This window comes from Limulus polyphemus, unplaced genomic scaffold (genome assembly GCF_000517525.1).
Source record: "Limulus polyphemus unplaced genomic scaffold, Limulus_polyphemus-2.1.2 Scaffold32, whole genome shotgun sequence".
Taxonomy (NCBI): Eukaryota; Metazoa; Arthropoda; class Merostomata; order Xiphosura; family Limulidae; genus Limulus; species Limulus polyphemus.
The window spans coordinates 1,343,420-1,369,901 of NW_013665642.1; the positions used below are offsets into that span (position 1 = coordinate 1,343,420).

General features: G+C 31.0%; 1 protein-coding gene across 10 annotated transcripts in view; it reads right to left on the minus strand.

The window, feature by feature from the left end:
- LOC106460238 (disks large homolog 1-like) overlaps positions 1 to 26,482 on the minus strand; it is a 238,958-nt gene that overhangs the window by 20,292 nt on the left and 192,184 nt on the right. For all 10 annotated transcript variants that reach the window (XM_022387152.1, XM_022387146.1, XM_022387141.1 and 7 more), the window contains 6 exons: positions 12,223 to 12,379; positions 7,811 to 7,913; positions 5,791 to 5,893; positions 2,383 to 2,559; positions 1,379 to 1,451; positions 893 to 992 (listed from right to left, as the gene is read on the minus strand). In XM_022387152.1, coding sequence (XP_022242860.1) covers positions 893 to 992; positions 1,379 to 1,451; positions 2,383 to 2,559; positions 5,791 to 5,893; positions 7,811 to 7,913; positions 12,223 to 12,379 — 713 coding nt within the window. The remainder of the gene's footprint in view (positions 1 to 892; positions 993 to 1,378; positions 1,452 to 2,382; positions 2,560 to 5,790; positions 5,894 to 7,810; positions 7,914 to 12,222; positions 12,380 to 26,482) is intronic.

Below are 26,482 nucleotides of genomic sequence, written 5' to 3' on the forward strand. Positions count from 1 at the left end.
TATAACTTAAATAACTACATCATCTTTTCAAAGAGTATGTTATGTATGTATCAATTTTTAGGAGAAAAATTTTATTTACTTAAGATATATATATAATTTTATAAAAATTAAATTAAGTTGATCTTTTCTTAAACATTTATGAGTACTGTCACTTTTAAGAGTAATCATGTATATGTCTTTCATACTATTTCTTTGATATGTTATTTTTAAACAGGTAATTGCAGACCTCAAACCTGTTGTCTGCTGCTACCAGTTTTTAAAATAAAGGCTAAATTTGATAAATTATAGGCTGAAATTGACAGAAATGCAAGCTATTTTTAGTGAAAAAAATGAGGAAGTGCTATATGGTAATCAGTTATGTTCAATAGTACAATATGTTTCAAACACAGTTGTTTCCCATGTTCTACCTAACAATTGAAGATAATCTGTCTTACCTTGTAACAGAGAATATTTATTTCAGAACTCAGTTTTTGAGCTCCCATACATGATGTCTCTGATGCAGCCACTTATGGATTCTTCTATCAGCTCCCTAAAAGACTTAATAAGGGACAGACAAATGAACAGTAGATTTATACATAATTACCTGTACATATTCTAAGGTCTTGCTTCCACACAAGTGTCTGCTCCAGAGCTCATGTATGACAGCTACAACTAAGAAATGAATTTTAAATTTTATATGAACAGCAAATTTCTGTAAATATAATTTTTTTTTACATGCTGAAGCATTAACAAACACTGTTATAGGTTATTAGAGGATCTTTGAGTAATTATACAAGTTTCAAAGGTTTAGCTTCTGAAAGACAGGTTTAGTTTGCTGAGGAGGCTTGTAACTGATTAGTTTGCTGCAGTCAAAATAAAGGACTATAAAATAAAATCTAAAAAAATTACTTACTTTCACCTTCACTGCTATCATCTACCACATTGTCTTTACTTTTCATAAAAGGAAATTTCCTTGAAAAAGAAAAGTTTTTCTTTTTCCTGTCCAAACTCATCTGTAAGAAATAAAGTGAAATTACTTGTTTAAAAACAATGCATTAGAGAATCAGTTTTTTTTTTATATACTATAGAACAACTATTCATAAACTTTGACAAATGTTTATTAAGTTTAAGACATACTGTTTAGAAGATCTTCACAAATTACCGAGCTTCATGTATTACATAAAACTCCTTACACTGTATTCTGAATATATCTTTTATTGGCTCATGATTCTATAAAATTTTAAACTTACATTATGTGTAATCACAATCCAATTCATTTCTTTCCACTTCTATAATGCATCTTTAGACATTTGTTTTAAAATTACTTATCATTTACTTGTTAAAATTATTCAATGTCTTGCTTATATTGAATATTTAAAAAAAAAAGACAGGTTTTTACCTTTCCATCATTGTACTGGCATTTTCCTTGAAATTTAACTGATTTTAATCTTGCTCTTTCTCTCCTTTCAACCCTTACAAAATAGTGCAAGAAGAATCGTTAACTCTAGCAGTCTTTTAAAAAACTTGATATTTTGCAGTAAGTATAAATTAAAGCTAAAGATCTTAATGATTACTACTTTCATAAAACAATTAAGTTTTAAAACTAATGCAATATGAAATCTACAGGTTTCCAATTATTATCTTGACAATTAAACAAACAGGTAAAATTAAAGTTTAGCTTTACTATACATTCTTAATTCTCAATAGCAATTGATTTAGTAGTTTGTAGGAACCATTACCCCCCCCCATACATACATACATTCATACATATATTTCTGTCATGTCTTTAATTAACAATCATTATTGGAGAATATATTTCACAATTGAAACTTTGATTAAACCATACACACGAAAAAAGGTTATATAAATGTACTGTAGCAGTATAAAATAATAAGTTTATACATAGAGGTAGCACAACAGTAGAACTAAACTTCATAAATTAGCTCAAGTGCAGATGCTTGTTAGCTTTTTTCTTATGTGAAAATAAAAGTGATCTTAAAACAATTACGAGATAAGAAATACATATGTAAAGTAGCATAAGATGAAGACAGACCTAACTTTCTGTCAAAGCATGTCATATTTTTACTAAGTTATCATGCAATTTTAATCATTGTTTTCAGCATTTTACTAAGAAATAAGAAAGTGACATATTACACTCAGATGGTGATTACACTTTTAACAACTCTACTAAAATAATATCATTATACAAGCTTACTCTTTCTTTGTCTTCAGTATGCTTAGGTTTTATCTACTTTGCACAAGAAAAACTACTTATGATTTAAAATTCTGTTTTCCAGTAATTGACTTTCTTGTGGGTTTTACATTTCTTATCACTATCAACAGCTTTTCAAAGTTCAAAATGTTTTATCTTTTTAAGAAAATTAACACATAACTATATCTTGCCTGTTTTTACTAGGAATAATGCCAATGCCATCTTCTTCACCATCAGGATGTACAATGCGTGCTTGCCACCATTCATCATCACTGGCATTTATGACATGAATAATATCACCAAACAAAAAAGCTAAACCTCGGCTGGGCAAGCCACTATCTCGAGAAGGTTCATAGTCAAACAAGGCTCTAGGGAATGAGAAAACATCAGGTTACTTCAGCATGGTGGTTCTTACAAAGTATTGAAAGTAAGAAAAACATGTTAGTTACAAGAGTCAATGTCTAAAAATTATACAAATGTGTGTGTAAAATAAGCAGACAATGGGATCTTTTATTAACTCTCAAATTATCAACTTGTTTCTATATTACTTACTAACAGTAAGGTCCACATATTGCATTATATTGAGTGTTTTTTTTTGTTTAACTATGATACAACACATTGTGAAGAACTATGTAAAATACTTTGTGGACCACAACAGTAATTAGTGGGATTAATTGCAATAATGATGGTATTTCTGTTTAAATTTCTTGTGCGATTCCTATGTTATTAGGGGCTATGTAATCAATACAGTCATAGACCCAAAAGCAATTTAGTGCCTATAAAAGTTTAGAAAAACATATTTTAATATCCAAAATGGTCCATATGAAACCCATCACTAATTCTAGGTTTAAGTAAAAAACACCAAGGCAGAAAGTACAAAAGAAGAAATTTTTATAGGTATACAGCCATAATAATAAACAATATCTGAAATAATAAAATCTATATATATCTCCATAAATAAAAGATAGAATTTACAGCTTAAATGTAAACCAATGTTAACAATAAAAAAAAGGTTATTGTTATTTTATAGTCACCATCAATATAGTTAATAAATATTTACAATAACAACTTGAATAAATTGTTTTCAGGCTGTATCCAAAAATACTTTAACCTAATTTTTTTATATTTTACTTCACAGAAATTACATACTTTTTCATACTTCAGAAACTTGCCAAAAGTTATAAATATAAAGCTCATCTTTTCCTATCAGTGTCAATACAAGGTTTTTTTGAGTGCTCACCAAGAAACAATTAAGATGTTTAATAGCTGCAGGTTTATAGTTAAGGTATCTGAAACTACACTCGGAAAGTCAAAAATTGAAGAAAATAAACTACACTTTCCTCTTGAGTTTTCATTTGCTAAAATATATATATATACATAATTGTAATCATCTAACCACATTTAAGAACATGAAGTAAATTTTCAGCAAATATATTATCATATTAGCCTATTAACACATTATCATGGGCTTATATTAACACTTATTGACACATTACTATGGGCTTATATTAACATCTTTCAACACATCATTCTGGGAACTTCTAGTTACACCTATCAACACATCAACATGGAGCTTATATTAGTACCTATAAACACATCACCAGAGTTTACAGCACTAGTTATACACAGAATTTTTAATTTGATTTAAAGTTCTTTGTTTCTATGTCCCATTGATCTTTCTTCTACAATGAAGAATGATCATTTTTCATAAAAGTGTAGTTTTAATCTAAATGTCTTAAGCATTTTTATTTTTAGCAAATAGTTTTCACCACAAGTCATGAAATTTTCAAAAATGTATTATTGGTAAGTATAAGTATAGAATTTGTATTATAAATATGATAATTATTCATTTTAAATAATTTTATCATTATTCTTTTTAAAATGATAATCAAGATTTGAAGTGACAATAACTGTCATAATAATTGTTTGAAAGGCACTGATAACAGAGATCATATAGTTGAAAATTGTTTAAATTGAAAACTTGCCATAATATTTACATAATGCAAATCAAGTTAATTAAACCTTCACATTAGTTCTCAACTTTCTGTTTTACCTCCACAGTCTAAATATTTCACAAGATTGGTATGCTATTTTATTATTTATTCACATTGAGCATTCAGTGAATAATGTACAAACAAATTTCCAACAGCCCAATAACAAAGATTATTTATTGTTCACTTATACTCTTTTTAAAAATCAACTTTTTAATGCAAAAATTTTGAACATTTTCTAAGTAGAGAAACATGATAGGCCTGCATTATCAATGCCAATTAATGCCAGGAGCATATCCATGATTTTCCAAAGGGGATTGCTCACTTTTTAAAATGTTTTATAAACACAAACAAATTAGCATAACATTTTTTCAGTGCATAGACTGAGACCCTCCATATTATTGCACCACACAGTGGATAAAGTGGGGTACCTTATAATATTGGTATCACAAATATAAACACACAGAGAAATTAATCAACATGCCTGATCTCAGTACATAGAACTACATCATCGTGCCAGAGTATACTGTATTAGTCATACAGAAATAACCAGTCACCAGAAAATAACCATTACTTATTTTTCTACATCTCTGATGATGGGGGAGCACATGCTCACCATGTTCTATAGTGGATACACCACTGAACAAAATTTATAAAAAAGCTTTATGACCAGCAATACTCTTGCTTAAAACAAATTCTAATATTAACTTCTTAACATTGCCACTTTCTGTTTAATAAAGTGAAAGTATAAGTAATTCCTTGTGTTGATAAATGAAGAGCTGCTTTATCACACTAACATTCAATTTCACTGAAAACAAGCTGATATTACAACATAATCCTCATTTTTATAGCAACAATTTGTTAAATTCATTGAAATTGTAATAAGTCCACCTACATGAACCACAAGCTGTCATAATTAGTTCTAGAAAGTTTTGCAGGTTTGGGTATCATCAAATACCCCTAACCAATTGTCATCACTTCTAAAAATGGTTATTAATTTTCACAGATGTTATCATGTAATTCATGATATTAGGTGACTTCCGTGATGTAAAAGTTTTTCATATATCGCTCACTAGTTTTATTTTTGTTAAGCACCAAGCTCCACCATAGGGATTGTACCCTGAATCTAACTATTATAATAAATCAAGCTTACCACTGAGTTACTTGGGAACACACTTATTAGAAGCACCAAAAAAAACTTTTTATGCCTAATTATTCTTCTCACTATCTGGGAATGTCACCCAAACTTACAAAATGCATTTACATCACACTTGCTTTCAAACAACTCTGTTTATGTAACTGTACATGCTTAATAAAAAAATTCCTTATTGATCAACTATATATTCTATAACAGCATTTGTCCTCAAAGAAATATTTATGTGGGACTAACATTTGGACTCTAAGGACATTTGAAACAGAGTATAGCAAGTCATTATTATCTTTCTCAGTGAGACACAATAAACCAGTGCTAATTTATGAACCTGGAAGAGAAATAAACTCTGAAGATTCACCAGTTACTTCAATTTTACATTAACCAATCCAATGTACCAGTAAAGTATTAATATTATGTTCTTGTTACATATGTCAGAAGATCTGAAACCAACTTACCTAACATATAACGAGCGTTTCTGAGATGTCCGTAAGCTGCCTGTCGTTGTGTTTAACATCTGTTCTCTAAGGTCATGTATTTTAGCTTCAAAGCTATTATATTCTGAAAATATAAACCATCAGCTGAATAACCATTTATGAAGTTATTCAAAATACTGACCACACAATGTTTTAAAGTGCTCATATCATGTTGCTTAATTTTTTAAAAAAACAAACAGGATTACTAACTGAAGAAAACACAATAAAAATACACAGTGTGCTAAAAATCTAAAGAACCATGCAGCCACATCTTGTTCTTTACTAGACAGTATTGTTCATACTCACAGAGTGAGTCTATACAGACTAAGATGTAAAAGTAATGTATTGAAAATCTAAACAACCAAGCAGTCATAACCAGTCCTCTAATTGAGAGGATCATTCATACCCACAAAGTAAGGCTATACAAATTAAGATGTTAAAACTTCAATGCTCATTTACGACATATCCTAGAAACAAATTCTAATAACAAAAGAAAACATCTCAATATTGAGCTATTAAAACGAATATAAAGATACAATTTTAATATCCTTATTAAGACCACATACATTAGATAACATATATAACAACTCATCTCGGTGACAAATGTTTATGTGTCATGTCACATACTTATTGTTATTAACTGTCCTGATGAATAATAACAATGTCAAGTAACATATACGCTGACACTTATCATTCTTGTGATTAACATCAATACACTATTGTCAATCGATCTAGTGACTAATGCCATGTAAAATATATATTGTTCTCAGTCATCCTGGTGAATAATATCCATGTTTCATATTACATATCCACTGTTGTCAGACATCCTGGTGACTAATGTGCATATGTTATACAACACATGCACCTTTGTCAGTTTTCCTCATGACTAATGTGAACGTGTCATACAACATATGCACTGTTGTCAGACACCCTGATAACTACTGTCAATCCTTGTGACATGTATACTGTTTCCACTAATGTCCATGTGTCATTTAACATATATATTTTTATCATTTATCTTCATTATTAATGTCTATGTGTATATTGTTGTCTGTCATTCAGTTAACTTATGCTTATATGCTATATAATATATGCACTTTTGTCAGTCATCCTTGCGAACTTATGTCAAATAACCTGTATATAGTTATTATTATTCTGGTGATTAATGTCCATGTGTACATGGAGCTGTGTTTATATTTTTCATGTTCACACAATGCAACTTTATGAACAGGACATTTTGCTTTTCATTCCTTGGGTAAAGTCCCTACTTAATTTAGTGTTTATCATATTTTAATTGGTTACTTTTTAGAAAAAGTTTTTTTTTTATTTTCTCGTAATTTAAATTCTATCATTATTTTTAGATATTCATTTGGCAGTAGGTTTTTTTATAAATCAACTTCAGTTAACATATACAAAGTATTTTCTTTAAATCTTTCATGCCATACAAATTTAAACTTCTGTACATACAATTTTTGAAATTCCTTGTTGCAAGCTCATATGTCAGAAAATAATATAATTTATGAATGATATTTCAATGACATGATGATTTAGACTTGTAAACTTTATTCTTGAATTATATTCATTTTTCTATCATCAATCATGAAAAACTATTTTTAAATTTATTTGTGCAATATTTGAAAGAATTCAAGTACATTCAAACTATTCAAAAATACTAGATAAAATAAAAAAAGTATCAACTTTATACATAAAATAAACTAATTAAAAAAATCAGTGACTGTTTGTTTCAGGCATTCATGCAAAGTTATACAAAGTCTATCTCAGCTACTCATCCTTAATTCTTAGCTGAAAGAGTAGAAAGAAGGCAACTAGCCAATAACATTCACCACCATCTCTTGGGCTATTCTATTCAACTAGTGGGATTTGACTGTCACTCTTATAATGTAAGCATATTACCAAAAATTAGTGAAAGTCAAATATTAAACAAATGTGGTCACTAATTTGTAGGTAGTAATTTGAAAGAGCCTCTTGAAATAAAGCTTACCTTCAGGTCTGTACTGTACAACCATAGCTACATTTTGCCCTGCTCCCTTTAGTACTGTAGCAGCTTGCTCGTGAGTGGCACGTCTCAGGTCAATCCCATTAACCTAAACAAACAGAACATCAGAAAACGTTTTTAATAAAATCAAAGCATTCACTTCTCACTTACAGAAACCATGCTTATTTTTGCACTATATATCGTCAAAGAGCTATATTATCTCGCCAGCTAATTTTCTAACTATTAACCCTTATTTATTTGTATGACTTAGGCTTTTACAAAGATTCAAAGCCTTTTCTGCTTGAAAAAAAGTAAAAAAAATACTTGTAAATGGATAAAAACACTTCTTTCTTACTTCTGAGAAAGTACATGCGTTTATATACGTGTAAAAATATTAACATTAGTAGTTTCACATTTGTTTTGACTAATATTAATTAAACAAGTGTTTCATTTAGGTCCAATATTTTTTTTTAAAAAGTTTGAATTCCATGCTCAATAGCCATAAAATCAAATACTGTAAAGTCTCTCCTTTAATAACATCCCAGATAACACATGATGTTTCTACAATGTTGCTGAATAGTTGTGCATTAGTTTTTCGCATGCCACAAGCCTTGAGCTCCCACGTACCCTACATTCAACATGGTTTAACTGCATTTCACACGTAAATCATGCAACAACCCTTCACCAAAAGGATTTTACTAATGCACAACTATTCAGCAATGTTGTACAAATGTCATGTGTTAGCTGGGATGCAAGCTAATTATATCAAATATTGGAACAGTCAGTCTTGTTGATAATGAATAAGTTACTATATGCACAAATTCCTTATTTAAACACAATCAACTGCTTAATTCAAGTAATAAAGTGAAACCATCTTTATTACTGTTGTTGTTACATTCTCATTAAATTTAATTTAATAATGATTGAATGACTTCTTCACTCCCCCATTATCTGACTATTTCATTCGTATTTGAAAATGATTCACAAATCAACAAACAGCTTCAGTTTTTGATGTAATCCATTGTGGTAACATGTTTCAACACTATTCTAATTATACACATTTATTCTTTTCTGGTGTTTTCTATTTTAAGAGAAAATAAATAGAACTACAAAATTACAATGTTTATGGTCTTGGTTTTTTGAGAAAATCCCATTAATACATGTCTAATCCACCTGACTATTGTATATATACAACTGATAACACTAAGATGATAGACTAATACACTTATTACGAGTTAACAAGTTAGATTCAGGAATACTATGTTAATGCCATTATACCACTTCAGTTAGCCTGTCAGGTTTACCTTGGTAGCAAAGTTTTAATGGTTTATTATTTTTCAAAAAGCTAAACACATTATATGAAAACACTAAAATGTTTTGTCAAATTATGTACTTGATTTGATAAAACTTAAGAGTTCTTATCACAAAATAAACAGCTTGCAGACGACGTATTGTTAACTTTCTAAGAGAAGAAAAGAAAAACTTGTGTAAGATTTGAGGTGAACGTTTGAATGATTTGAGCATTTGGTATCACTGATTTTAAACAGAAGTAAAACTGTCAACACATTAGCATGAAATCTTCTGATAACATTTAATATACAAGAGACCATCCTCTCTGTTTCTGTTGCACCACACAACTTTTTATCAATATATTTTCATTTTTTCTAAAATAAATGTATTAACTTGTTTCCTGTTTATTTCTGAGCTTAATTATTTAATAAATGTAAGAGTTATGACAGAGAGAATATTTCCATCTAAAGACCAGTCTTCTGGTTTTGAGTACAAAGAATAATACTGAAACAAATATGGCCTGTAACACTAAGAAGGAGCTGTATAGGACAGTGATAATTTATGCTTGCATTATTACTTTTCAGTTCTTAACTACCTATCTAAGACTTGTTAATGTTATCAGCATTTCTATGAACAGTTCCATAATATATGAATTCTGAACAAAGCACAAAATTAAGAGATATTGAATTTTTTATTGGTAAAGTATATATATATATATATGGATTACATCTGTATGATTTTATATGAATATTTCCCTAATATGAAAATTTAATGCTAAAACACACACCCTAATGTATCTTTGATTACTTTATAATATGAAATTGCATGAATGTCACCAAGATTATAAAATTTATTTTCTCCTGTTTGAGTCTTAAAATGGTATGTACTAAAGGGCACAAAAACAATACTGAATCATATTTTGTGATGCAAAAATAGTCTTGTGCTATTCAAACACCAAATATGTCAGAGAAAACTGCCTTATGAATATTAATATTATAATTTTGGGTGTAAAAAAAAATAACCAACACCTTATTTCTAAGGCATCCATTATCATTCTCCTGGTATGTTTTTTTATTTTTACAACCATAAAAAATGTTCAGCTTTTCATTTGAAATAAATATTTTCTTTCAAACAGTCACTTTACCAATGACTCATCTACCCATAAACTGAAGAAACAGAAAAATAACTGGATGGAACAAACAGTAGCAAAGATAAAGTTATTAAACAAAAACATCAATAATTTATGCATTGAAAAGTTTTCTATATATACATAACAAAGTTAATCAACAATACTAATAATATTACACTATTAGAAGACCTGCAAAATATCTGTGGTCAAATTAGTATCTTTATTGCAACAGTACTTCTTTAAATACAGGATTTATAGAATAATACAATAGAATCTTTATCACAGACACCAAAATTTATAAGTCCAATTGTGTTAGGCCTGACAGTTAAGCCTTTATTTAGTATGGCTTATATTTGATAAAGAAATAAAGTAACACTAACTTATACACACTTTTGCTTTAGTTTAGTTAGGGCTACAAATTTACCATACTTAATACTATCAATAAATAAACTTTTAATACAGGCCTCGACAAATCCCAGGTGCCAGATCACCTTGGCAACTGAAAGTTTCATTGTGGTGCCTATTATTTCCTCCAATTTTATTTATGTGTAGGAATGTGCTGAATAGAACTTGAATCTAGAAGAGTTCTGGACTCTTGAAAGTCTGGAACTATTTTCACATTCTTTGAATCTGAAATCAAACTTTGTTTCTAGGATTTTAATGGCGGATTCAGCACTTCATGTATTTTCAGGAATGAAGTGCTGCAGTTGCACAATATGTTACTAATTTCATGCCATTTTGTTTTCCTCTTTCTCTCAATTCAACCAATCAGTGAGCATGTTTAGACTCATATGGGACCAAAGACAGCTAGTTCAGGCAATAATATCAAGTGGTTGTTGGTCTCAAGTGATTGTTAGCATGAACTCATTGCTGTGAAAGTATATAAATATAGCCCCCATTTCCCAGTAAAAACAGTAGTGAAGTTAGGTTAAGCACACCAAAAAGCCTTTGCTTATCACTGTACAGTGTTGTAGTGATGAGTAGATTAGACCTATTCTGAAACAACCTGCTTGGCCTATCAATATTGCAGTAATTATTTTTAGTTTACTTTCATTTGTTGCAAGAACAGACACAAGTTACAGTTATTTAGTCTACTATTTTAATAATTGCACATATGAAGTTTAACTTTAATATATATTATATAGTAAAGTTTAATAACAAATCCTTTGTGTTTTGATGTAAAACTGCATGTCTCATACCATAACCACACAACTGACTTGAAATATATTCCCTAACTTTTCTACATTGGCTCTGGCTCCTAAGTTTTGGGGCTGGCTCATAGATCTGAAAATAGTTGATATGCCTATTATAATATTATTCTATGATTTAACATTAGACCTTTTTAAAAACCCTGATAAACTTTTAATATTTTGTTGTACAAAATGTCTACCAAAGTATATTTACATCTGCCTTTTGTTTACATCTGTTGAAATGAAGTGCACACATACATATTTAGATAGTAAGGTGTGTGTGTGTGCATTATCAGAACAGGCAAAACTGAGTATTATTATAATAGATATTTCTTTCAGCAGTTACTTAATATTCAAACTTTTACCTTTTCAGCAACTCTGGGCTATATAAAATAAATAACATAGCTGTAGCAGAATTGTTTGTGGGAGAGGAAGAGATTTTATTTAGTGATTGATGTGGTGTGGGGCATTCCAGTGTCAAAGAAGATATTATGTTTATAAATATCACCTGATTGTATTCCCTAAGACTTTTTATAAGTATGTCTAAAATGGTAGTTTTAAGGTTACCTAAGTTTTCGTACTAAATGTTATCATCTAGAAATACAACTCACAAATCTGCATGAAAATTCTAGAAGAGAAAGACCGAGTTTTGGAGTGAGGTTCCCTCTCTGCTATAGTAAATAACAAGTATATCATGATTTTAATATCACACTAATCCACTAATGTTCAAAGTACTGATCTAAACTATTAAAAATCTGACAAAAAAACCCATGAACAATCGGTACAATAAGATAATCATAAATGCTTACAGAAATTATCTGATCTCCTCTTCTAAGCTCACCACACAGATCTGCTGCTCCTCCAGCCAAAATAAAGGAGATAAAAATTCCTTCTCCATCCTCACCACCTACAATATTGAACCCCAAACCAGACTGTCCTTTCACCAGCATCACTTTTCTGGGTTCCCTAAAGATAACATGACTGGTTGAAGTAACAACACTTAATAATAAAAACCTATAATTTACAAAGAAAGATTATTACTCTCGCATAACATAATACAAAAGCAGAAAGAACCAAATTAATAATATAAATTTCTGCATGTCATTTGCATGTATGAAATGATATGTCATCTTGATTTTATGTAACGTGTGTTTTTCTGTTAACAAGTTATTCCCTGCTGGTATTTTGAATAATATCAATAAGAAAAAGCAATACTTTTATACATTCTACTACATGACTTAGTGAATAGATACTGCTGTCAGGAAAGTACTGTTTCATTTATCTTGAAATGAAATTAACTACAGCAGGTTTTAATGGAAAGCTTAAAAACTGACACTAGCAAGAACTGAAAATAATGTTACAAACAGCTGCTGTATTGTTATACCAAAAGTATAATCTTATCAAGAATGATATAAACACAAATTCACATATAACTTTGCCAGAGAAACATTTTGGTAAAACACACTTAACTAGATTTCACAATGCAATAAAAAAATACACTAAAAATATTTAATTATAAAGCTATTTTGGTTTTAAGCAATTCAATTAGTTCCAGATCTTGCAGTATATCAGCTAGTTAGTCACAGGTGTTAAGACTGTATAACCTAATAGTAGTCAGCAACTCAAGAGAGAAAAGTAAATCATTAAAATAATCAGGTGTTTGTGTATAAATGAAATAAATATCCACACATGTAGAACCTAATCTACAGAAATGAACGAAATAAAGACATCATATTCTGAACTATTTCTACTTCAGCTGTGCAAAGCACATACCAAAAAAAGATTTTCAGCTATACCAAAATAAAGATGTGATGATATACTGTAGTAATGTAAATATAAACACTTTCACTTTCAAGTGCCCATGGACAAATATTTAGATATTCAAATCTCAAATTACCAACTTGTTTATATAATGTTCAATGCCAGTTGGGGTTCACACATCACATCATAATGAGTATTTTATGTTTCTGCCTGTAACAATACTCAATTTAAAGAAGTCACAAAAAAACTGTGTGAAATTACTCACCCAGCAGTAATCATAGAGATTAACAGCAATATTGATAATATTTGTTTTAATTTTTTTTAATGTGGGTCATAGGTTAGTAGGAACCTTGTATCCATCAACGTCATGGACCTACAAGCAATTTGGTGTATATATATATATATATATTATTTTTTTTTTTCTAGAAAAATGTGCTTAAAAAGCCTATAGCGTCCATACAGATCCCATCTCCAATTCTAGGGTTAGAAATATATTATCTCTAGGGTATATATTAATGTAATGGACCTGTTGAAAGATGCACAAACCCTTTATTTAGATTCACTGCTTATGGTATCATCTTCATTTTTATAATTTACACTAAAGGACACAAGGCACTTAGGCTTTGAGGTAAACTAAATTGTTTGAACCTAGCTATAACTGATTATGTGCTGCTCATAAAATCAAATATTTTTTGTTTTGTTGTCAGTATGACAAGTTACCTTGTTGAGTTTGATTTTAAAATAAACTTTACTGTATCTCTTTGAATGACATACATTAAAACAGTGTCACCCTTTCAAAAAACCTACTGGGGAAGGGAGCAATTTTAAGTAGGTTAACTATAAATATCCTATCACAGTTATTTAAGACTTACTCCCAGAATGAGTCTTTTTGCTGCATAGTGGGGAGCTGGTGATGAAATATGAAAATATCCAAAAGATATTCTGTACACAAAGTGTGTTAAACTTTTATTCACTTGTAGTAAAACAAATTAAGTGTAGCCCTTTACATCTATATGCCTATTCAACAAGTTTTTAAAATAACTAAAAATAACAGTATATATCCAATCAAACCAATGTATTACTTCAAAATTCTGACAGAGAAATCATTTTAATACATAGAAAGTATGGATTTAGGATTTTAAAACACATACTTAATATTATCTCTACTATTTAATCTTGTATTTTCACCAAGTTTTTGCTTTCTCCACAGGATCTCTCTTTCAAACATAGGTGTCTCACTTTATATTGCTTGTAAGTTTGTGAAACTTTTGTTTATAAATCATAGTTTGTTATAACTATCTGTAATAACTGTTATTGAAAATTGTATTGTTGTGTATATATCAAAGCGTATTGTGTTAAAAAAGAAAACTGTGTGTGTATCAATCTTGTTGGCAAACATCATAAATTGACTATATATGTATATATATATATATATATATATTGGCTTTTACTTAACTGCTAAATCCAAAATAAAATTAAACTACTAAATTTAAAGTATCATTCAGCTCAGTTTCAGACCATTTGAAATTCTAATACGTAACATAATAATATAAAAAATATTTATCACAATATCAGCCTGTTTTTGCATCTTTCCAAAATTATGATACCTTTCTGGAAAAACACAAGCCCAGAACTGCACACAGTACATTGTCATCCGGTATAAAAGCCTGATAATAACAATAGTAGAATCTTGTACATATTCATGATCCTTTAAGTTGAACTGAAGCACACTATATTATGTTGTGTATTAAACCATTGCAAAAATATTTCTCCATACTCACAAACAGTATTCCCTCTAAGCTGCACACATCCTCAGTAATGGTGAGGAATCTCAACACATTGATGGCCTTAATGATCCTGTCAGTCAATAGGCCTAAAGCCCAAATAACCAACTGGTAGCATTGCAAAGCAGTCTAATGATTTAATAAGGTTGATGGTCTAAAAATACCCCCCCCCCCCAAAAGAAAAAAAAAAATTAGCGGACATCCGCACATTGCCTTGATACTGGTGCAAATGAAAAAATTCATTCTGCACCACAAGGATTGAACAAATTAGAGGAAACATTGCTCACAAATATTGGATACATGGATACTTAAGGTAAAAATAAGGTTGAAAACATATTCTAATATTAAGTTAGCAAACTTGAAAAAGGAAAATCAAAAACATTATGAATAACCAAAGAAAAATGTAGAGGGAAAAAGTACATCTTCATAGTTTACCGACAGTATAGGTCTTCCACTGAGTCATTGTTCACCAGACTAACTTTCATAAAAAAAATTTTTTTCTCAAGCATTGGTGGATGTGGTCAATGCAAAATACTGATAGATTTATTAAGATGTTATCTGAATCTTATAGCTATGATGGTCCCCAAAGATTACTGATTTGTTCAATAGCCCATAAAAATTAACATAAATGTATGCCCATAGTTGAAAATTTCTATTCAAAAAACATTAATTATTTTATTGTTTGCTTTCTTGTACAGAAAAAGACAAATGACAGTTTTCATGATAAAACATAATACAGATATTTTTCTTTGTTTCAGATATTCACTAAAAGCAATTCAAGGGCTATCTGTGCTAGGCATCTCTGATTTTGAACTGATAAACTACATAAAAGGCATAGAAACAATATTACCAACAGCTAACTCTTGGGCTACTGTAATCAAAAAGTGTGGAAAAAGCAATGGAATAAAACCAACCCTAGATACTGGGGTCCAGGATATGGCATGATAACCAGTATGCTATGCCCTGCCCATACAATTGATAGTATATGTCATATCTATTCCCTTGTTTTCACATACATACAAACACACCAAATGCTAACATGCAACATCAGCATCTTGGAATAAACAGCTGTTTTCCAAAAACACTTGTGAATAAAATGTAAAGTTGTTTTTTGCAAGATGCTTGCAATAACCTGCATTATGAAGATCTTACAAGCTGTCTTCAGCATAAGTAGACTAGATAATGTCTAATATCAACTTAAAGATTTACTTCCTTTTTTATCAGGTTTAAACAAAGTTTTTGTATGCATATATGATGAGCAATGGTTGTTTAAAATGTCTTTGTGTTAGACCACAAAAAAAGCAATTGCTTGATGCACCATTTTAAAAAAAAATTATAAAACATAAAATAGACTTTGGCAACTTCTATATAGTTTTTCTAAGTGTTTTTGGTTTAGAATTTCGCCATTATTTGTTCACTTACAGCCAACTAATACTTATAAATTTAATTTAAATGTCTCCAAAAAGTTTATATTTCCCTTTTCCATCACATTGATCTTTTTAAATCACTAACAGAACTCTTTGAACCTAACTACAAAGCTTTGATGATGATTAAACTCAGGTTTAAAATATTTTGAATGACAATTAGACTAACTAATTAATATTCCAGTTTTAAATTCTCGAGTACTGGATGGAATATTAAGCTTAGAGTTCAATTATAAACTACTGAAAATTCCAAATAAAAACTCTTTTGTTTAACTCAAAAATTTTTGGCTACAAGATCTTCATCAGGAATTGTTCTATGCATAAAAGAATGATAGAATGTTGCTATTACAGTTTTCATTTGGGATTTTTGGTTGTTTATAATTGAAATATAGCTAATCATAGTTTTTAAATAAGATACAACTACTGTTAATCGTATGCCTACTTATTTGAAAAATATTTGAATATTGTGGCTATGTTCAATCATTTTACTCATAATAGAGTTGTGTATCAACCAACAATTTATAATATGTTCAATCTAATAAAGATATTTCAGGACTTAATTAAATAACAGCAATAGTAATATTATTGTAAGTATACAAGTAAAATTACGAACTGGGTAACAACATGTTAATTTGCTAACAGACGACTCTTCGGCTACTTAAATTTCATTAAAAATACCAAATAATACGTTTATATTATCCTTTATTACTACGTTGAAAATTATTTTATATAACTAATAGTTGTACTACTCTTGGCAGTTCACACATATTATTAGATTAGACATACATATGATTATTTATTTATTTGAAGTTAAGCACAAAGCTACACAATGGGCTTTTTGTGCTCTGCCCACCACGGGTATCGAAACCCGGATTCTAGCGTTGTAAGTCCGCAGACATACCGTTGTGCCACTGGGGGGCTCATATGATTAACAACTATGATTTCGGCTAACTGATCTACAAGCCATAGTCATAAGAAAGTCGCAGAAAAACATTCGTTTTAGTTTGGACAGATTTTATCCGAATATGGTAGCTTATTACATTTTAAAGTAGATAAATATTTTCGTTGGGAAAAAAATCACCAACTTATCACACGCTATAAAAGTAACAAATAAATTAATACTTCTACAATTTAACATATATTTCGGTTAAATAGTATCAATATATCATACTTAATTTCTCTCTAAAAATGTTAATAAAGTTTCTAATTATACGCAGGTAAAAACCCATACTTTCCTGACATACAAATACATCTCAATTTTCAAGAACCACCACAGTTAACAAAAACAATGTTTGAAAGTTTAAATATACTTTTTTAAAGAAATGTTAATATTAGGTAAGCAGGTAAGCATCATTATGATACAGTAATATTACAGTAATATTACTGACTCAAATTGCTATCAAAGGTCGAAATGAAACAAAAGCACGCAGTGCAGACAATTTTTATCCCTAGCTTTCGATATAAAAATAAACTAATTTTAAATATATAGGTGCATACACTCACACCAATTTTTTATATATGTATCTCAAAACAAATCACTCAAGAAAACATGGTATATTGGTCTTTTGATATAATTTTTCAGTTATCAATCTTTAACACTGATAAAACAAATCCCATTTCCATGACAACACGTATACACACACACACACACAACAGAAAAGATACAGGTTTCTTTTATTACCTTTTGTTACGCCCAGCGATAGTCTTGTTTACTAGCTTAGCATGACGAACAGCAGATCGAGGCATGCAAACCACAGGCATCGATGGAACTATGCCTTTTACTTTAAAACTTACTCGAAAGAGGGCAAGGTTATACTTAAAAGTTACAGACAACAAACCAAACTGAAAAACACACGTGGTGTGAAACATGAAAGAAAATGCTTATTTAATATATAATATATATAAGTTTAATATTCTGTCACATTAAGGTCAAATATTTCTAATTACTTTAACACTAATGCTGTCATGCTTAACTCACACATTTTTGAGAATATTGAGACTATTTCGCGTTCACTGTGCGCCTTCACACTCAACTCAAGGGAAGAGAGAAGCCCAGAAGACTGAACAGGTCGAGAATTGGGAGCAACATATTTATTCAACCTACATTGAGTAACAACCAGATGGTGAATCAGGTATAGCGGTACTGTTTCACACAGCCCACACGCAGGCGCACATTCATTTGCATTGTGTAATGGGCACCCAGCAACATGTATGCAACGGATTGTGAAATAACCGCAGCTTTACTTTTCCCGTTTCTTTCAACGTTGAAATCTATACTAATATGAATTACATACGTAAAGCATCCTTGATGTTGTATTGTCAGTTTCTATGGTCTAAAATCTAAACGCAAGTGTTTCGTGCGATAACACTACACAGGCGGTACATCTCGACAGCAGCGGAAGTTGTATATCTATCACGGATACTAGCGTCAAGAGTTGAATCCTGGTCTATTTTAAAGTGATGTATATGCTGTCTCAAAACTAAAATTCCCAGACGAAAAAGTAAAAAAAAAAAAATGACATAACATATTCACAATACGTATTTTTCCTCATACTTATTTACGTCAAATTAACCATGATTGTCAATAACATACACAATAATAAACAGTAAGTAAAAGTAACACAGCGTATTAAATATTATATTGGTCTCCTAGTCACATGAACAAAGGTAGTGAATTCAGCTATTTTATGGCTTTCTTGACAGACCGGAATTCTCCCTCCCCCTATACAACAGTAAGTCAAATATACGGTATAATTTACTGGAAGATTGGTTTACGTTTGACCTCCACAATAAATCGCGCTAGGAATAATCTTTACACCATAAGTCACGCAGCATCATTGACTTGATTTCGAATTAATAACCCGTGTCTGCAACATAAAGTGCCGATGAGGTCTTTCGGTCAATACCAGGGCTCAGCACTACAGAGTACAGTATATGTATACCTTTTCTTCTATTTAACGAATTTCAGTAACTTACATGAAAGTGCTTAATAAAAAAATCTGAAGACAGTGAACCTTTTAAACTTTCCAGAATAATGGTGTCCCCCCCCCAACGCCCTCTGAACATCTCCAGTTCTTTATTATCTGTGATCAAATTATACCCACTTTTGTTTCTCAAAATCAAACATAAAGGTAAAATCAATACAACAGACTTCCTATTGTAATTATACTCTGTCCTGTAACCAATGAAATTAAAAATTGAGAGTCAGCTGTACAATATTTAACGATCATTAGTAAAAAACAAAACAAAAGCAAATTCAAACTGCATAACGCGAAAAAGTCGTTTTCATTATTCAGATGAATTATGATCAATTACACTACAACGTGTAATAAATATTTTAAAAAAAGATCCCCTTTTGGATTTCATATAAATATGCAAGAGAACAAACATGTATGCAAAAGTCACTCTCGCCTCATATTCCGATTGATGTGATGGGAAGTAAATAGTTGATGCTCATTCGATACTCTCTTTCATCTAATTTCAGCTTACTCAGCCCAGTGGCTCGCTCACCTCACTATCAAGATTCTCAAACAAATCTTCAATCAGGTCACCACTAATCTACCACGTGCGGGGTGAAGAGAAACGAAAGTTACTGAGCACCCCGGGTTGTCTTTCAAACCCCAAAATCTTTTGGGAGCTTGAAAGATATTAAACCCGAATAACTGCAATGAGTGAATGAATGAAAATGAACGGAGGCAAGTTGACTCCAAACTCCAGATGTTGTGATAGTTCCATGTGGGAACATCACAGGGCAAGATAATAATTTATTAGGTAACGTTTATAATTCTATATTATATTCAAAGACTAGTTCGTTAATCACAATGTCGTGAACACATGCTTTTTTACATATACATATATATACAACACTTGATAATTTAAAAAAAAAATCTAAATATAACTGTATTAACAAATGATTAGTAATAAAATTCTAGTTACCTAAGCTTGGTTATTCGACAGATGTAGATGTTGATAAAATAATAACTACCAGATGGTCTTCGATGTCATACTGAACTTTGGTTTGACATTGATTTCAACATTTTCAACACACACTATTTACTATGCGGGATGGGCGTAATATAAATGGTTTAACATGCCAAACTACGAATCCAAAGGTCCCGTTGCCGCAAAATTACACCCCGCTCTTTGGGGCTGTTGAGGCTTTATAACAGGGACAGACAAATCCTACTATTCGATTACAGTAGCTCAAGAGATGGTGGTGAGTGTTGTTGACTAGAGATGGTGGCGAGTGTTGTTGACTAGCTCTTGAGCTACTGTAATCGAATAGCAAAATTTGTTTCATATATTTGTGCAAAGCTACACAAGGACTTTATTATCGCTTTAAAAACTCTTTGGTCAGTTTTTTTTTTTTGTAATTTTAATAGATAATTATCTATTCATGAACAGAATGTTTAATTTTACAACAAAATATATAATATTTTTAATTGTGTTTGTTACAATTTGACTTTCACGTAGTATACTTCATGGCTTGTATATATACGTTTAAACACCATGGTTTTAACTTGTATCCAATTTATCATTAATTGCTGAACAGGTCTTCTTTCATCCATCTAATATAACGCATATATTATCAAACTACATTCCGCACATTCGTTTGGTTCAAATAATTCAACTGTTTCAATTCACAAATGCTAGTAATTCGTATTTTGTACACCACACACACACACACTAATAGTACTAATATGTAGCGATATGTTATCAGTTAATTAGGCGGCTACGTGATATGTGTTAGATATCCTTACCTTAGAGTTGGATTGTAACACATTAACGAAATACTGACTAATCATATTACAAAGTCTGGTGTTGCACTACGTCTTAAGGCTGTATTCTAAATTTGTACAAACTAATAAATAAATAAATTTAAAAACAAACTATACTCTTATAGTTTAAATAGTTATCATACACTAATTTTATATTAAAGTTTAGACTAACTCAGAGGATGTCGATCTGTGGTTTGCGGAATTGTTATATACCGTAGTGTATATCGTATATATATACATATATATATTATTCATACCTTCGGTGTATAAGACGCAAGCAGATTTTGACATCAAATTTTGGGGTAAAAAAGTGCGTCTTATACACCGAAAAAAAAGCCATGTGTAAATATATTTAAATAGGCATGCATAGTTTAGTTCAATTGAATATGTTATTTATAACAGTAGTAGTTTTTTTCTTTCAAAAACATAACTACTCATAATGCTCCATAAATAATAAAAAATAAATTACAGTGAAAGCAATGAAGATTTTGTAGGTTTTGAACCAAACTAAATAACAGTAAACCTTTTTTTTGATTTACGGTATTTTCTTATTTTGAGCTTTTTTGTGTTTAGAACAATATATACTAATTTTCAAAGTATTTAATTTAATTTTTGTTCAATAAAAATATTTCAAATGCGACTGTAGCTTTTTTTCCCCAAAACTTTGTCTTCAAAATAAGGGTGCGTCTTATATTCCGAAAAATACGGTAATATGGAAAGGAAGTGGCATCAGGGACCCCAATAAACATAAAAACTCGGCTACAGAAAATATAACTCAGTATAGAGAATATCCTACAAGTAGAAAAAGGCCTCTACTCTCTGTTATACAGTTTCGAAATTAAAGAGGTGTTTAAATATTGTAAATTTCTCCGCTTAATGCGTGGTCCCCCCACTATAAAGATATTGTCTGCAGGACAAAACAGTTCAGAACCACTTCACTAGTCGTACGACTTAAATTTTCATTGTATGATCTGTTATATTTTCGTTTTTAAACGTGATATATACATGTTATTACTGAAACAATATATGAATGTACCACGAACGTATACAACCTCATTGTTTTATTTTGTTTGTTTGTAGCTAAGCGTAAAGCTACATAATAGGGGCTATCTGTGTTCTGCCTACCATGGGTATCGAAACCCGATTATTTGCGTCATAAACCTACAGACTTGTCGCTAAGCTACTGGGGGAGTTCTGGGGTGGGGGGGGGGGAGACTAAAGCGATATACTACTGGACAAAGATTCAATAAATCATATTAAAATACTTTATTAGAATAAGTGTTACATACAAGTACACACACGTGAATGATAACAGTAGCCCAATGTATCCTCTACGTAAAATAATTCTGGGAACGACTGCGCACGTTATAAAGTTCACCGCATGTTCACGTGCCCTTCACGACACTGAATACCTTACCGCTACACTAAATACTGAATCAGGGCGTGGGCGAGACAGTTGAAATGTGATTCATAACTACGTAGTTTTCACATTTATGGTGAAACTAATACCCTAATATATATATATATAGAAGTTTGTTAATTCTCTTCATGCGATCATACAGTCTTGCCGAGTTTGTGGAGAACCTAAACACAAAGCAAACATTTAACACGCACTGCGTGAAGTATCACTTCATTAATTTCATTAATTTGAGGTAAGGAATACGCGTTTCACTAACACTCTTAAACTGTTTGTTGTAAAGCACAAGGTTAAAAAAAAAGAGCTATTTGTGCTCTGATTACCGCGTGTATTGAAACCCGATTTTTTCGTTATAAGCCCATTAATTTACCGCTGATCCAATGGGGTGGGGGCTCTTAAAATTTTGAAAACGAAATGCCTTTAGAATGAAAGTAATCTAGCATAAGTACACACACACATACACACACACGTATCTAAAGCAAATGTGAAAAAAACTATCCGAATTTAAATTCGCGTGCATGTAACTATATCGAACAAAATGTCTTTAAAAGAACTTAACTTGCCATCTTAGCTGTTTGAGATAAATTATGGCTTTCACCAAATCTTTCTTTTTTTGAGATTTGCTTTTTTCGTATGACAGACGCCGGAAGTAGAAGTATGATAGACAATATTTCAAAATATTCACATAGGTATCTTTACTGTTATTATGCAACAGACGAAGTGAATACATAGGTGACCTTTTCTGCCAACATGCATTACTCTAGAGCTATACGTATGGTTTGTTTTAAAAAAAAGCCACATTGGACTATCCGCTGTGCCCACCGCGAGGAATTGAACTACGAATTTTAGCGTTGTAAGTCCGTTGACGATATATGTATAGGAATGATTATTATTTCAGATGTTTCGGAGACACATGCACACGCATAAATGGAACGATGAAACTACAGGTAATTTATGCTAGGCCTAAATATGTGATTTTATATTTAAAAGATTCTCAAAAACATAGTAAGAAAAAATATTTAAAAATTCGTGTACATATTTCATTTTAATTTGTTCTTTTCACCTGCCTCTGTAGAATAGCACTCGTAGAGCACCACGAACGGAATTCGAATATCTAAAAGTAGTTACAGTAATTTGACCGTTATGTCCTATTTCGACTATTCTTTATAACAAGCGTATACAAAAATCCCTCATCAAGATTCACATAATTTTTCTCATATGAAAAACAAATAAAAATAGAAAAACAATAATGAGGATCAACGGAATCCGTTGTTTTAAAGAAAACAAACTCAAGGAACTAACAGACCTACGACGCATGGTCGAACTGAATGGTTACTGATATTTTTATCTGAGATTCATTCAAACGTGATTCAAAAAAATTAAAAGGAAACTTTTATTACCTAACAGGATAATACACGCAACTTTGCGACTTGGACTATCTCATACATTAATAATAGACTTAAATGAGACTTACAATCAGTGATACGAAGGTTGAAGTTAAAATAAGACTTGTACAAAAAACCAGATATAACCTGAAAACAAATATTAATACATTTGGAATACAATTCCGATAATGCTTGGAAGAAATAGAAATATTCGCTAAAGACGCAGAAGCAGGGTGTAAATGCACAATAACAAATTGTATTTATATAATAACTTGTACAATATGTAACAAATTTTATACTGGAGAAATATCTCGTACAATTTTGTTGAGCGAGTAAGGGTCTTAACTTAACAAAGGTATGTAGACCAACATAGCAGACAGACAGAGATCCGAAATCCTTGCTACAACTGACCGTAAATGAAGCCTTACTTGTTTCTAAACTTAATCCATAAATTAATCTCGACATAGGATGGGCATTTTAATCATGGATAGATGTTTATTTCTTCTAGTTAACTTCACTTTTCAAATAATCTTTTATTCTTTTACTTACATTTTTTTTAGATTTGTTTATTCCGTGTTCTGTATCTGTTTTTACGTCAATGCTCAAACGCTTTTTACTATAATTTTAGGCTTCAAACCTACGCTGGTGCCGTTAGACACTTAAGTTACTTTAATGTGAACAATATTATCTGCGTGACCTTGTTCCAATACCATTCACTGGTCTGTAGAACAAATTAAAAAACTATAGCTTGTTACGGATTGTGAGTCTAGCAGTTTAAGTAGTTTTTAGTTCATGAAAAAGGTCTAAAAACGAAACGTTCAATGAAACGGGTATAATCTTGTTTTTCAGTTCATGATCGTTTTTTCATCATACAAAATCTTGCGACTTGACAGCCAAGGCCGTGCATGAGAAAAACTATAAACTAGTTGATTTCTTAAAAGTGCACACATTTCATACAGTCTTGGCACTTGCAGCACAGAAACGGATGGACATTTTTTTAGAGCACAGCTGATGACAAAATGTGGAGTTGTAGACAGAATTTTGTGTTTAAGTATCACTAAAATTCATCATTTGTCTAAATGTATGTAACACTGTTGTCAGCGTAAAGATCGTAGTGTAGCTGCGTGGTCTTTCATCACTGATCATGATTCTTTGGCAAAAATACGGTACTTAATTAAGTACATCAATTTAAACTACTATTACCAAACACAGATGTTTACTCAATGCATAGGCACTACTACATATTAAATAGGTGTATGAAAAAGAGGATGTTAGCATAGCTTTATAACGTGTAGATGCTTACACGCCACTATACATCGTGAATGCATGCTTGCATGCCTTCCATGGGCAGATTGCCAAACACTACAGATCCGACTCATAAATTGCTACAATAAACCTATCAAAGAAGAGATGCTGACCCAGTACACAGATGATACAGGGGGTGGAGTAGATATGCAGCAAGCAGGCTGGCATTCACAATTCCACTAATCCACTTGAGCAGTCAGTAGCGCCAAGTTGAACAGACATTCTGGTATGCTATACTTTTGTTCTATATTTAATCAATATCAGACATTTTTGTTTAGTGGCCAGTAAGCACACGATTATGAACAAAAAGAAACCGATATCTTCAAGCCAGTTCATAAAAATCCCCCAATTCTTCACACCTTTCATCAAGTACTCAGGAAATAAAAGAAATTCTATACTCATACTTCAAGATCGTGTGAAGCAAGATTTAATTAAACCCTGTCAACCTGCTAAATCGAATGAAGTATTACGTCTTAGTGACAGTACTGACATGTTCTTACCCCTATTAATCTGACTTCTAAGTCCAGCTAAGTGCATAGCTCAATCATACAAAATATTTTGTTTCGTGTAAGACATGCTGAAAGTATTCTGATATTATTCGCATATATTCAACGGGAAGCTAGCAATAACTACAGAAACTTTAACAATTTTTCGAAGAGAAATAGTCCCAGACCATCTATCATCAAAACGTCACAACCAAGTGATGAAACATGCTTGATTCCACAGCCTCTCAAGGAACAAAATTATCTGAAAAGCACTATTAAATCGTGTGATTATCAAAGGATTGAAGTAATGTTCAATAAAATCGGTAATCCGCTAATAACAGCCTACACTGATACAAAATATCTCACGACCTCGGCAATATATTCGCCATCCATAATTACAGCAATGAAAAAGCCATCAAGTTCTAGTACAATGAAAATGAACGTTGTGATAAAAGCAAGCCATCATTTGATCTGCAGTATGTTACTCCAGGCTTCCGCCAATATCTTTTGGAGTGTACTGTTAAAGCTCATTGTCATGATGTGTATGCCAATGTGTACTTTCAATATGCATGGACAGTTTGTTTGTTTTACATAGTGATGCTAAAAAGATAATATAAACAGATTATGTATATTACGCCCCATATAAAAATTACTTTGAAAGGTTTGTTTTGAATTTCACGCAAACTACACAAGGGCTATCTGCGCTAGCCGTCCCTAATTTAGCAGTGTA